This window comes from Diadema antillarum, unplaced genomic scaffold (assembly GCF_040938485.1).
Source record: "Diadema antillarum isolate AM-2024a unplaced genomic scaffold, OU_Dant_1.0 seq00000589_RagTag, whole genome shotgun sequence".
Lineage (NCBI taxonomy): Eukaryota > Metazoa > Echinodermata > Echinoidea > Diadematoida > Diadematidae > Diadema > Diadema antillarum.
The window spans coordinates 538,050-553,807 of NW_027271521.1; the positions used below are offsets into that span (position 1 = coordinate 538,050).

At 40.6% G+C, this 15,758-nt stretch overlaps 1 protein-coding gene across 1 annotated transcript in view; it reads right to left on the minus strand.

Moving 5' to 3' along the window:
- Positions 1 to 3,629: 3,629 nt before the first annotated feature.
- The window catches only part of LOC139735645 (uncharacterized), a 31,982-nt gene continuing 19,853 nt past the window's right edge, over positions 3,630 to 15,758 (minus strand). The window contains exons 8-13 of the mRNA XM_071646395.1: positions 14,192 to 14,325; positions 12,718 to 12,843; positions 12,190 to 12,304; positions 10,946 to 11,080; positions 5,129 to 5,254; positions 3,630 to 4,097 (exon numbers count right to left, since the gene is read on the minus strand). Coding sequence (XP_071502496.1) covers positions 3,973 to 4,097; positions 5,129 to 5,254; positions 10,946 to 11,080; positions 12,190 to 12,304; positions 12,718 to 12,843; positions 14,192 to 14,325 — 761 coding nt within the window. The 3' untranslated portion in view covers positions 3,630 to 3,972. The remainder of the gene's footprint in view (positions 4,098 to 5,128; positions 5,255 to 10,945; positions 11,081 to 12,189; positions 12,305 to 12,717; positions 12,844 to 14,191; positions 14,326 to 15,758) is intronic.

The window sequence follows — 15,758 nt, forward strand, 5'->3', positions numbered from 1 at the left end:
TTGCAGTGTGACATCAACTCCGCATGACGTGTCCCTATGCAGTTAAGTACGCCCAACGGGAGGAAAACAAAAAACAGAAAAGAATTCCTTTTGAGTGGAAACCGTAAGTACGTGTGAAGACACACTATCAGAATAGCACCGTTTCAATTTCTATTCAAGTGAAGCATAGGGTGGACACACACCTATCAAAGGTTTTTTGGCAAATATAAAGTATCATAAGTACAAACACAATACAAATGAAATTCTTGTGAGCCCCGACCACCACAAAGTTGAGGCTATTTTACAGACCAGACTATATAAATTCACATTGAGGTTGGTCCTCTAGAGTATGGAATGCCAACTTGTGACCTCATCATTTTGTACAATTCTGTAATACATACTTTGACAACACAACTAAAACTGTCTCATGCAGAATCATGATAACCATGACAACACGCGCTGTTTGTCTGTCGATTTGTTTCATAAGTACAGAATCACGACACAAAAGTGAGAGACCGAGGTCATCCCTTGCAAGTCAGAAAAATGAAGTTTTAACGTAGTCATGATCAATGAAACAAGTTATAAATAGCACACTGTTGATCTCAGACACCAAAACTTATTTAAGTCTGTTTTATACACTGTCTATCCCAGCTGGCCTTTCCTAAAGTGGTTAATGTCGAGTTTGCTTTGACTACTCATCCCTTCCTATTTAACATATCCATGAATATGCAATGCATAATTAGCATAAACTTCAGAATCAAGACGCATTCTCTTCTTGACATTGGAGTTATGTTTCTTCTCCGAAATGATTCTAATATATCTTTAAACCAAGCACACAACAATTATGGCAGCATGAGTACTTTATATGCATGTTAATAGCTAAAATGTGACCCCAAACAATGATGTGGCTACAGAGATGCATAATTTATCCACAAGAAGGGTTATAGTGCCAAGGAAGTAAGAGCGGTTAGAAGCTACATGCATCTTTGGACAATATGGGCAGATGAAAAGCCAAGGTGCAGTCTATGACTTCTGACCTAATAAGCTGCCAGCCGGGCCCTGTTGCATATTAAAAGTTGAGAACAAATGCAAGTCAGAAAATCAAACATAAGTCTCTGAATACTCAATTCTGATTGGCTGATAACAGGCTTATGGTTGATTTTCTGACTTCTGTTTGATTGCATCAGGGCCAGAACAGGCATTTGAGCAAGAGCCCCACAACACACACTCAACAGGCAAGGTGCCCATTTATTTTTATTTTTTTCACAAGCCCAACAGTGACTTGCAGTAGCCCGGGGCAAGTGACATGTGGCCTTGCAGTGCCCTAGGACAAGATTTCAGTCTGCAACAAGCTGATAACATCTACCCTTGGTGTGACAGATAGAGCACTCTCCTTTCATTATTTGACATTCTTCCAGCGCAATTAGATACATTTCCAAGAAAGTGTCATTTGAAGGATTAAGTACAAAGTGGATCTAATCGAAGCAAGGTGGAAATTTTCAAATTTGAAACTGAAACGGCATAAAATCACCATCTTTAGTTTGATGAAACACAAAGGTAAACATGTCTCAAATTGCAAACAGAAGCAATGGATCCAGAGGTGATATTCCTGAATATAATTCTTTTCTGTCACTTTTCACTGCTTCATATGATTTTGGTCATTTTCCCCTCAGCACTATGAAGCAACTAACACTAGCCAGATAACAACAAGGTATGCATCAAAGATTCTGGCCCTTACTTGTTCATAAATCCCAAATGATGCAGTGAAAAAAACCATTGCTTGATAAGCCTTCATACATTGTACCTTTAATATCGCATTTTGCAGGATTTTAAAAACGATAATGCCAAGATCCCAAGATAAAGAATTTAAGTTATTTTTACCTTTTACTCTTGTAAATGGCTACAAATTGCTATCTAAGTATTTGCATTACTTTTCGGCCAATTCTTTCCCCTTGAATACAAGTGAAAGAAAAAGAATTTGGGGGGGGGGGGGGTAATAAGAGTTAGACCCACCGGCAAAACAGTATAACAGTAATATATACAATCTTTGTAGAATCAGGGTTCCCACAGAAATTTGAAAACAGAATTCCATGACTTTTCCATGACTTTTCCATGACTAAATTGCTGCTTTCCATGACTTCCTTTCTGGCACGGTTTCCAAAATCAGACACATTATGATGGCCTCCACCTCCCCTCACAGCCATCCGTTCCACCCACTATCTTACTCATGACATGTACATCTATTATCATTAGTATATGTCCCGGGAGTTATGTAGAATTTGGGATGTCACAAAACTGGGAAAAATGGAAATCATGAACACCAATTATAATAGCAGAGTATGATCACAGAGTATGAGAGTTACGAGACACGACAAACTGGAAAGCTGCCATAGCCAAGAGGTAAATGCAATTCCATGACTTTTCCATGACTTTTCACAAATTTTCCAAATTCCCTGACTTTTCCCTGACTTTCCATGACCACAAATTTTTCCAGGATTTTCCAGGATTTTTCATGACTGTGGGAACCCTGAGAATGTAGAGCAGTGGAATTATGAGGTCCATTTTGACAAGACAATCAGTTTGGGGAAAGTCTACAGCTGACTGGTGAGGACGCCGCACCAGCAGATGTGATGCTTGGGACAAAAACGCAGGCTGGGAGAGAGTCAAAGGTTACGCAAGTTAACATACTTTGTCATTTTATTCCTATCTGTTCACAAACATGCGGTGCTCAGCCAAAACCTCGGGGGAGTTGCCTGTGTCTGACTCAGACATATCAAAGTTCGCAGTTGTACATCACCACCTGTGAAATAAGATGGCTGACCTTACATGTGTCGTAATCTAAAGGATTTCATTTGTTTGGCCACAGAAAATGTGTGCATGCATCATCTGAGTGTAGCACTGGCAATGCCTTTCTGCTTTTAACACTCACAAACTTGCTTGAAAAAAAAGCAGGTAGAAAAAAAAATGATATGAATATTTGGCCTTATTCCACTGTGTGTGGCAAAAAAAAAAAAATCCTGATTATGTCTTACTTGCAAAGCATAGCACTGTTACAAATTTTGTAGCATTATCGTGACACATACAAAAATGTTAAACAATTCCAAGGGGGCAAGATATCTCATCAAATAACTGTATCCATCATGGATGGCGAAAATACAAACAAACCAACAAACTGTTTTTCCACCTTAATTCCTACTGAAGGAATGAGTATCAAATGCAAATGCAGCCCATCATTTTTTTAATCATCTTCTCCTTTATCAGCCCCCCCCCCCCCTCCCCCACCCCTCCTCATTTTCCCATTTCCAATCATGGGAGGCAGAGACGGGTGTAGTTTTTGCTGGAGCTGAACGCAACTTAGGGCTGCACAAACACACACCAGAGAAAGGTTCACCATTCTCATCCCCCATCCCCATCCTCCGCCCCTCCCTTTCCCTCTCCCCATCCACCAATACTAAACCAGTGTTCCTCATGTCGCGCTCATATGACTGTCACACTCAACCAGTTGGGGGGTGAGTAAAAAAAAAAAAGCAGTCAACATGCAGACTGGTGAACAACCACAAACTCTGGACAATCATTGGTGCAATCATGTGAGCGAAACCAACACAGATTTGATGACAATCTGCACAGGGGTAGTAGAGCTGGTGCCTGTCTGTCCAAAGTCCTCTCCTTTCTCTGCCACCATCTTTCCTTTTCCTAAGAAAAGAAAGAAATGTTTGTGCTAAGGTCTTGGACAACTGACCTCCGATCATTGATGTATCCATGTGCGTATCCAAGAGAGTCTTCATCATACATCAAGATGTGAGCATCTACCTTTTCACTTTTTAACATTAGCATGTGGCTTTCATAAAAATCACTGCTGCTTGTTAATAGTTAGACTGGTACCACTATCTTGTCTTCCATCATGATCCATGCCAGGTAGTCAAGTCAAGTCAGCGTGGTTGAGAGATGGGATCGTGCACCCTGCAACAACTACCCACTCAGGATGGAGACTGGTTATCCCATGTTGTCCAGGACGGTCTGTGCAAGCTGCTTGAGCTGCGCCGAGTGAGAAGAGGTCAGAATGGTGTCCACCAGCTTGGGGAGAGACGATTCCCCGAACGCCGTCCTGAAAGCTTCCGCTGTAGGGAGGGGATGGCAAGAAGAAACTCGAAATTAAAGAAATGAAACAAAAAACATTTTCCTATCAGTGAGACAAGAGTAGACTGGATACATCAGTTGCAATCATCACTATCATGATTATCACCATTTATCAAACTTATTGCAAACTATAAGCACCACCATGTCTAGCATGATCATCACCGTCTTACCAGCATCACCACAATTTATGTTAATCATCAGCAACATCATTCTCATGACTATCACCATGATAATATCTATTACCTTAATCATTATCTTCTTCCTCATCACGTCAGCATTATCACCATTATCATATTCATTGTCACCATCAGAATCATCAACTGTTGACACAGACATTATCGTCTTCACCATCATTGTCATCACTGTCACCAGAAACAGAGACTTTCCTATCAATGAGACAAGTGCAGATTGGATATATCAGTTGCAACTATCATCATCACCATCAACACCATCATCATCGCTATCATCACTATCACCATATCCTTATCACCATCACCACCATCACATCGCCATCATCATCACCATCACCATCATCATCACCATATCATCATCACCATCATCATCACCATATCATCATCACCATCATCACCACCATCATTACCATAGTGATCACCACCATCATTACCATCATCACCATCACCATCACCATCACCATATCCTCATCACCATCATCATCATCATCACCATCATCATCACCATCATCATCACAATCATCATCACCATCATCATCACCATCATCATCACCATCATCACCACCATCACCATCCACATCATCGTCACCATCATCATCACCATCATCACCATCATCACCATCCACATCATCGTCACCATCATCATCACCACCATCATCATCATCACCATCACCATCACCATCACCACCATCATCATCATCACCAAGCTCATTACCATAATGACCATCACCATCAGCAATCACCATCATCACCATCACCATTATCGTCACTATCATCACTCTCTTTATCACCTCTGAGCAATGCATGTATGAGTGTCTTACACTTGAGGAGGTGGACGATGGTCCAGAGAGAGATGTGGATGAAGCCGGCGTCCGAGCTGCGGAGGAAACGGGTCAGGTACTTCTGGAGCATGGAGATGTTGGCAGATATCAGCTCGGGGGGCAGGCCTGGCAAAAGATACAAAATATGAAAGCTGTCAATGGAAAAGTTTCACTGCTATGTTATGAAGCATCATTAAGTGTCTCAACATGGCTGGAAAGGAACTGTGTAAGATACAAATATGTGACCCGCTACAACAAAAGGATCTGAAAGTCGAAGGAGGTGGATTTTCTGAAAATGACATGACATTATTCCCTTACTCTTCTGCTGTAATTTCATATATACAATGTAACACAACTCATAAAATTCATCGGTTGCGGAGATATTGATGATTTTATGAGAGCACGTCGAGCGGTCTAGGAAATCAGCATTTTGAGAAAACCGCCTTCAAAGTTTCTTTCTGATGCAATCGTGATCAAGGGGAGGTAAGACAGTTTACACCTCTTGACAATAGGTCTGCTCATAGCAACCTCCACAATGTTCAATCAAGCTTAGCGCCAGCAGTTTACACACGACCAATCAGCAAACAGGATGCCACGCACTGACCAATAAGATCACTCCCTCGTTGCGAGGGGCAGAGTCTATCTGCAGCGTTAAATAAAAATCTTCGGCCAAGTTTCTGTTCCGTTGCATGTTGGAAAATCATGGCTCAGAAAAACATCAATTTCTCACCTTTCCTTTGATCATTTGAGCTTCAAAATTTCGGTAAATGATAGACAAAACATTAGACTACAACATTATCCTGAAAATAGAAATTCAATTATTTTGACAAATTATGATGATCTGACTTCAAACTCGATTTTCTCTGCTCAGCCATCAGCAACTTTCAGATCCTTTTGTCGTGGTGAGTCACATATCATCATCACTATCATCATCCTCAAGTCATCATCATTATCGCTATCATTATTACTACAACTACTCCCCTTACTATTGCCTCCATTACCATTAATACTACTATATCATTGCTTTGATCATTTTCATCATCATAACTGTGACATCAAGTATATTTCAGCTTTAGATTTAAGATACAGATTGTCAATAGCTTTCGTCCGTTTCCTCATCCCCATAAGCAAGAACATGCGCGGAGCACTGGGATGAACGGACATGGTGCCAGCTGCATAGTGACTCGAGAAGGAGAATCAATCAACTGTTTTATTGTCATATTGTCACAAGCCTACCACAATGAACAAAGAGTCAAAAGTGCATAACCTAAACCACCTCCTCTCTCACAGATATGCATTACACAAAAATACACAAAATGGGACAATGAACAATATACTGTAAACGTCAATATTTTCGCGCGATTAATTTTTCGCGCTGAGCGGCTCGAAAACGTATTCGCGGGTTCTTAAATTCGCGCTACGCAGCGGGTTACTTTACTGTAGTACACATTCACTGCTTTCATCCAAAGCCTCTGCTACATAGCTTGCTATGCCAGCGTACGACAAGGGACGTAGCGAGCGGCTCGACTGCGAGTACAAGCACTCAAATACGTAGTACAGCTGTGACTCTAGTACCGTAGTCACGGGGGACTGTAGCATCGATGCGTGCGGTGCACACATGCATGCTACAGTACACAGCAATCTAGGGTATCGTCTCTTCGCACAGTACTAGTAGCGTAAACATGCCTGTACATTGTACTACGTAGCAGTATCATCGATGAAGCGCACACAATTCATCCCGTTCAAAATGTGCGTAGAAAATTGTGACGATATATTCACGCGTTTTTGAATTCGCACTAGCCGAGCGTAGCGCGAAATCCGCGAAAATTAATGTACCGCGAAAATGTCCACGTTTACAGTACATGTACAGGAAATGCTATTTATGGAAATGGAAACGTGTGAAACAATAAAAGTATTTACAGGAAAATGACCTTCGTATAAAAATAGTCAAGTGCACTTGGACTGTGTTGAAGAAATCAGTATGCTTGGTTCAGTCGCTGTTAGCAGTATTCTTTTGAGAACAAATGTGACAAAAGTGCCATTGTTCTTGTTTAAAGATGCATAAAACCATGAGGGGAAATGAGTCTCTGTTTAGAATGATAATGTCCATGAACATAGGCAAGGCTAAGCCGACTGAATCATCTGGGTTGTTTAAACAAAGTGTGGGAATGTCCTGAAGGTGAGGGAAATATCTTTGTGTTTTACGACACCTTGAAAACAAAAGGGTCTCTGTTCAGAATGATAATGTCCATAAACGTGAGAAAGGCTATGCCCACTGAATCATTCACAATGCAGCTTGTTGAAAAAGGTGAGTCAATGACACAAAGGTGAGAAGAATATTATTGTGTTTGTTCTTATTTCTTCAAATTCTAGTCATTTCTTTGACAACATGCAGTAGCATATTTTAAAACCTTTGTGTGCCCATGTGCTCAGCGTAACTTGCCAGGCATTTTCATTGTCATTTAGTAAGCCATCAAAACTTAGCTTTATAATTGTAAAGTTAGCAAGTGGATGGTGATTTGATTTGGGTTTATAGGTGGTTGGATGGTGTCATATTTGTGCTGAGTAGTGGCCATTTTGGGTCAGGGAGCCTGGTAAGAGGTTAGGGTTGGGATGGGTGGAGGATGGGTTTGATGGGTTTGATGGGGGAGGGTTGATGTGGATGTAGTGGGCTAAATAGACGTTGGGGTTGTTAAGGGGGATGGGTAATGCCATGACTGAGCAGGGTGGTGGTGGTGGTTGGGGACAATGGTGATTGGGTGAGGTGGTAGATGGATAATGTGAGTTTTGGGTTGGGTAATGAGTTGACAAACAGTTGAATTGGGCTGGATCAGGTTGATCTTGCAGAGGTAGGGATAATGGGAGAGGATGAGGTTTGACAGACAAAGGCCTCATTCTAACGCCCAGGATCAGGGTAACTTTGAAGACATTATCTGGCAGAATGATCTGGCAGGTGGGGAGAAGGCTAACACAAACACCTGCTCACCACAGAACAGCTAACAAGGGCAAGTTTTGAGGTGAAGACATCACAGTCAGTTCGTCAACATTACATTCACCTGTTCACTTGACAGGGTAACCAACATCGTCATCTTGTGGTTACCTAGAGGATGGCTTGGTCTTATTTACCCAGGGTAGCCTCCCTTCGGTGCTAGCAGTGCCCTACGCTGCAGGCAGTTGCCAGTATCAGTACCCTTTTTTTAACCCATTAAAGACTAGTCCCGAGTACACTCGGGCAGGTGTCTATGGGAAATGTATGTTACAGCAAAATCAGCCCGTCCTCAATGGGTTAACCAAGACTTAACACTGGTGATGGTCCCAGACTGGCAAAAGTCACTGACGGACCGGTAACTTTTTAAGAATCGCAACAGTTACTGGTCCGACATGACTGTTTAAACAAAAAATGTTGATAACAACATTGTTGAGCCAGTCAAACCAACAGAACAAGAACGGTAAATTTTAGGTTCCGACCAGTAAAAATGGAAAAAACTGGGTATCTACTGGTCCAACAAAGATGGGTTGTACTAGTAGAAAAGGTGTACTAGTGTGCAGCCCTGCTTTACTGCAACAATCATACCAACATCATGGTCAGTACGAGTATTGCAGGTAGATAAAAAGCCCGAAACTCAGTGATGTATGGATAGGGCAGGAATTAAAGTTGGGATCTCTTCTTGTTTGAGACTCCCATAACTCTCTCTATCTCTGTACGGCATCCAACTATTCTATTGTAAGTTTGATGTATTGAGTGGCCCATATTCCTACAAGCTTGTCTTCTATATGGGTCCCTCTTTTCCATTAACGCAATTATTTTGAACGATCAGTTCCATATATGCAATTCTTTTGTTGTAATACAATGTGTTTTTTTTTTAATATGTATCGATAACAAACGTGTGTTATTGGAAATAAGATTTATTTGAATTGAATTGAACAGTATTCCCTCTTCCAGTACATAAATCTAGAACTATACGTTTAGAAGAGTTACCATCCCTATTAGCCCATCTTGGGAGTTGAGTCAGAATTTGGCAACCTGACAACATTTGTCCATGAACCTCGGCTGAAAACAAAGAATGAAAGGGGCACACAAGCAAAAGACTGGGTGTGGCACACAAAACCAGCTCATCATAACCTACCAGTCAAGGATACAAACTTTGATGACCCATTTTACTCTGTTTTCCGATTCTCATCTCTTATCATATCTCTGCACATCATTGGCACTGTTTTTTTCTTTTTTTTACTTTAAGAACAAAACAAGAAGCGGTTTATAATATCAACCGACTGAAATTAGAGTGTGTACTGATCGCCCACTTATCTGTTTCGTATGTGTCAATCATGCATATCAAAAGGTTTGCAGCGAAAAACAAATATTGCTGCTCCATTGTCAGCATTACGGTAGACTGCATGCCATTGTTAAGATAGAGAAATATGGGTAATATCTGTCAATACAATGAATAACACCCCCTCCCCCCCCCCCAAAAAAAAAAAAAAGAAAAAAAAAAGAGAGGCAAAAACTACTATTGGCCTATTGTGCAATTTTGTAAAACTTGAGAATGATCCAGGCATCTTTGTGAAAGGTGCCAGGAATGTGAAATCAAAGCCTAGAATAAGACCTTGACATGTAACAGGGGTTCAATAAACACCATGATTATTACTCAGGTTTTTACTTAATTAACCCCTGTGTTTAAAACACAAATGTGTGATGTCTGCTGTTTTCATGTCTGCTAAAGCACAGACTTTTCCTACTGATTAAGATGTCCCAAAACTCATTGCAATGTGAGAGAATGACGCTAGACAAATGATGCATGGGTGACAGCGCGTTAGTGGAGATGCAGTACACTGGAGGGTATTTACAATGGTGCAACATGCGCAAGGTGCAGCCAACAGCATGTTGCATGATTTGTGAATACCATTGATTTCAGTTTATTTATTTTATATATTTTTTATATTCTTATATATGTTTTTGTTCATTTATCTTTTATTTTTTCTTCATATTCCAATGTTCTCACATCTACTCATGTAAAAAGTCTGTAATTCAGCCTGCGGGCTGCTAGAGATGTTGCTTAATAAAAAATACCTTTTCATTCATTCATTTAATGTCACAAGCTTAAACCTGTGCAATATTTGTTACAAAAATAGGTCGATGAACTATCATGTCAGCTGGAAAACTCTTTGCTCCCTCTTTCATCAGCTGTACAGACGACCATGTGAATCAAAGCAACTAATTGGGTTACTCTATAATCTTCCAGTGGAAGATGTGTAGTGCAGTTTTGTTTTCTCATTGCTGTGCACTTTTTGCACTCAGGTGCTTTTTGGCACAAAAAAAAAAAAAAAAAAAAAAAAATGAAGAAGGCACTCATGACTCATGTCAGCATTTAGGGTTGGCTACATTCTTGTACCAATTCTATAATATTCAATTATTTCACCCCGTCATATTACAATAGTCTTGATGTGGGACTGTTACATCTGTAATGAAACTTTTAACCCGTTGAGGACGAGTCCCGAGTATACTTGGGCAGGGGTCTATGGGAAATGCGTGTTGTAGCACAATTAGCCCGTCCTTAATGGGTTAACAGGATTGTCTACTCAATGGTACATAATATTAGCTGACTTAATTTGCTATAACATGCATTTCCCGTAGACACCTCCCTGGCATACTCAAGAGTAGTCTTCAACAGGTTAAACAGAGTTTAGGGAGACATTGGTCTGATGTCAACACAGCAAATTGAAACAAAGTGGAATGGCCCTAGAAGTGTAAGGGTGACAGTTCACATGAACTCTTGTAACTTCACAACCCATGTGCGGCGCCCCCTTTTGGTCACTCACTGAATAACGCCAGCTGCCCAATGGTTCCAGCGCTGTTGTACTGCACATCCCGACTGGGCGAGCACGCGGCCAGGTTGACCAGACGACTGAAGACCCGGCCGTCACCGATCCCTAGGAGCACTCGCTTGGCCTCGTCTGGAACACAGCACAAACAATGGAAAATTTGTATAATCAGGATGGTTTATCGCAACTGATTGGCTAATTGCCCCATGTCAACATAAATGAACATCAATCATTGGGTGTTTGAGTAGGAGTCATGATAGAGAAATCCTGAGCACACATACTTGGTTAACACTCAAACTAACAAGAGTACAAGAGTATGTATGCCTGTGATATTTCATTATAGCTCAAACACTGAATAATAGGAGTTCATTTACATCAATGTAGGGCAATTTGTCAATCAGCTCCAATAAGAACAACTCAACACAAGAATTACTACCAGTAATTCAAAATTAGGACAGTTTATTGCACAAGATTGCAAAATCACAGCATCATGAGAAATTCCAGTCTGTAATTACAAAATGTACATGGTCATACATACCTTTGATCATAATTTTAGAATAGTGACACAAGTACATATTAATAAAGGAGCACATTTGAACAGCGAACCCAAGTCTTACAATACAAATGGCAAGCATGTAGGTAGATAATTAGGAATGTAATATGTATATGAATTGACACAGTGACACTTGTAAGTACAGGGCAGTCAAACTTACTCAGTTTTACAGGTCTCATGGCAATATCAATCCTATGATCTAAACAAATTTGCCATAGTGTAACTTTCATCTTTTCACATATTGCACATATTGCGCAAACTGTTAATCTATTGATTCGCACAATTTGCAATCGTGTGAAAACTATGTACTGCACAATGCCCACAGCATAGCAAAGTGCAAAGATGCATCCATGGACTGACTTGTCAAATATCATCAAATCACCTTTTCATCTCTTCAATAGAGACCACAAACTGACGTTGCAGTTACAGGAAAGAGAGATATTGAAGTTACAGAATTCTTCTTCTGCTTCATGATCACTGAAAGAACTTTGTCCTGTGAGGTATAGTTTATTTGACAGTCTCTATTGTACCACTTGACTGTTTTTCGCACAGGCAGATCACCAACCTGTTCGTTCTCTGTGGACAGGGAGAAAGAATCTTGTTTGGGGGCACGGAAGAATCTTGGAGAATTGTGGGAGGAATGGGTCCACAATCATGGAGTTGCATTGGCCTTCACCGGCCACCTTACCGTGTCCAGCAATGATGGCCAGGGCTGCGGTCACTTCCGTCTGGACGCTGGCTGGAGAGGTGGACTCCAGGAACACGGTGATTAGTCCGTCAAGGGCACCCGAAGTAAGAATCATCTAGCATCCAAACGAATAAATCAACATTCAACACCATTTATGACATCTGTGTCTTTGATATATGCAACACACATTATTTCTGCCTCAGAGTTTTGTATGAGCCTTCTTTTATTACCTCTTCTAAGCAGTTTATGTTTTTGCTGGTGCTGGTTTGTTTGTTTGTCTGGGTGCAAAATAGCTCAAAAAGTTGACTACAGATTTAGATGAAACCTACAGGAAAAGTTGATAATGACACAAGGAATAGATGATTAAATTTTGCCAGTGACCCAAGAACTTGTATGAATCTTTAAGAGATTTTTTTATCTTTTGGCATATAATTAAGGTCAATGAACTTGGGAATTCAAGCTGCGCATATTTGAAGTTTGTGTACAGGCGCTAAAGTGCATGTTCTGCTCAAGGCTCTGCAACCTTACCGATGTCTTACTCCCGGCTGCCAGGTTGCGTAACGTTCCGGCGGCGTGGCAGTGAGCGTCCCACAGCATCGGCTGCCTCAGCACCACCGCGATCTCTTCCAGGAATCCGTGCTCCAAGATGGGGATCTGGGACCAGAGGAAGAAGGTGCACAAAAACCAGATCATCTTCCTCATCCTCAAAATTATATTTTGCTAAATCAGAATTTTTGCTTTTAACACTGGGAGTCTCTGGTGAGTTGCGTCCATGAGAACAGGAGAACTTGCCAAACACGCCTACTTGCTCTAGCCTGTGTCACAAGGGACCACCAAAAGAGCAAAAAAGAGGTAAAAACACAATTTTTGCCTGCAGCAAACACCAATCCCAACAATTGTGGTTATACATTTAACTCACCAAAGCAGGTTTGCAAGCATGCTTTCTCTACTTTGACTTGAGGGAAATCCTTTCTTTGCCATTCCTATTCACAAAATAACTACATTTAACTGTTTACACCACATATTTAATGAGTCTAATTTTTCGTGAATCGGGTCTTCCCGACAATTTCGCGAGTGGTTAAATTCGCGATGGTGGAGTCCAGTACTGAATAAAGAAATGTGTATGCATGCATGTCACATTCGTGTCGGGATGAGAATGAATATTTCTATATTTTCAAATTCATGAATAACACCTGACTTGCAAAATTCAAGAAAACAAAAACCTTGCAAAGTATTTGTCATATACAGCACTCCCTGTATATTTTTCCACATTGCTACATGTTTTCCCCATTGTCACCAATAAGACAAAATAATAATGCTAATAAATAACACAGTACATAATGCATCATACGGTTTTATAAAATGGGTTCAAGAATGTAGCCAATTGGAAGCGCTGAAATGAGTCATGTGTGCGTGCATCAATTTCTCACTAACATGCTCGGCCTGACGTCACAATATTTACACTAGCAGTGCGCACTCAATCAGTTGTTACAAGTGCGTCGCGCGCTACTATACGCGCTGTCAATCCTGTAAACGACTTCTAGTTCGGGCTGCTGGCCGGCCTTTCTTGTGTACATAACATGTGTGGCGTACGTATACTCCAGTACTCTTATACGTACAGTACTTATATGTGCAGGATTTCCGAGTGCGACGTGCGTAAATGTTTGGGACGAACATCGACCAGTGCTAGTGCTACATGTAGCTGACTGGTATTGACCCACAAAGATACGTGAAAAATGCTGTTAGTTTTCTACCCATTTTATAAAACAAATGATGCACAGGATTATTTCGTGGCGTTAGTGGAGATGTAGCGCACTCAAGGGTATTTACAATTGTGAAACATGCACGAGGTGAAGCCGAGTGCATGTTGCACTACATTGTAAATACCCGAGAGTGCGCTACATCTCCACTAACGCACTCTATCCTGTGCATCATTTGTATAATAATGAAGAGATTAATGAACTTTGAGTCACATGACCACCAATTGAAAGAACGCCATTACCTCATTGAGTCTGTGGATGGACAAATTGCGTAACGCGGCGATTGCAGCTGACAGCGTCTCCTTCGAGCTGTTCCTGATGATGGACAGTAGAGGGGGTAATCCGTTCAGCTTGACAATGGCTACCTGATTTTCATCTGTCAGAGAAAAAAATGAACATATAGGAAAATTTGTTGTTCAACCACTTTTCCTGCACAAACAATCCTTGTTTCATTACAGTTGGGAAAGTAAACTCAATGGAGAGTTGCATTGATGAAAGTAGTGAAACACAAACCAAACGTCAGCGTAAAATTTTTCGGCAAATTTGCACAACTGGGACAGACACTGAATACAGGAACAGAGCAACAGTGAGTCACAGAGACATGATTGTCCTCTTGGGGTCCACAAATGAGTGTGTCTGAGTGTATCTTGGCCTGTTTCATGACTGTGACATTGATTGCTTTATATCTTTATAAACTTGTTACTGGCGTGCCCTTATTTCATGGGAAAGTTAATAGGTATATCAATAAAATTTTCCAAGAATCTGTTCCAGATATCATGCTTTCTCTAACACTCAACTGGAGACTTCAGGAGCACATCCTTATCACATTACATCACCTGCTTGTAGACCAACAATTCAACAAGTTTTTCCGACACAGACTTGTCTCATTGTTTATTGTAAACAAACAATCAGACAAATCCAACGTACAGTGTGGAGTCTTTACACTCAAGTTATCATTCCTTTTTATTGTGTTGTTTCGTTAAGTTTTATTGCCAGGTATAAGTTGTGGTTCAAAACTTGTCTCGAGTCTGCTGCACTGGTCTTGATTGATTTAATATATAAGATGGAAATGTGCATAATTTAATTGGTAAGAACTATAGAGTTCATCAATTTTTCACTGAAGTTTCACTTTAAAAAATAAATCACTGGGGGTTATAGAACTTCAATCTGCTTTCACTACAAATCACAATGTCTTCCACAGTTGCCTAAAAGGTAGACTAACAGGGCCGAATGAAACAAAATAAAACATACAAAGACTTCATTTTCAATACGAGAACAAATACACTTTACATAGTAAAACGAAATGTATATGATTTATAGCAGGAATTCACACAATACATTCGATTCTTTGTTAAACTGTTTTTGGTTTTTCAAACTCTTTCATCACATATCATCAGGTCTCAGTTAGCTGCGAGTCTGGCTTGGAAGGAAGGTCACTTGGCTACTCAAGATCCATATCAGCGATTCTTGTGCCGGGAGTCTCACGCGCCCACGATAGCATCGATGAGTCAATTTCCCTGAAAGTGCTATGTTACGTGCAAAATGTAGTCTTGTCCCGTAAGGAATCGCAAGGAATCCAACGAAAGTCATCCCTTAGTGTCATCCGACACTGCTATCAAGTTATATCAATTAGCACCTTTATCTGCCAAGATGCGTTGTAATGAGTCAAGATATACATTCTAGCCTGAACACATGGAGAAGACAATTTGAACTCATGATAGACGGTTAAATTGAAAAACCAGATATTGAATTAAAGCTGATTATCATGTCCTGGTCTTTAGAAGCAGGTAAAGCAATTTATGATTAAGT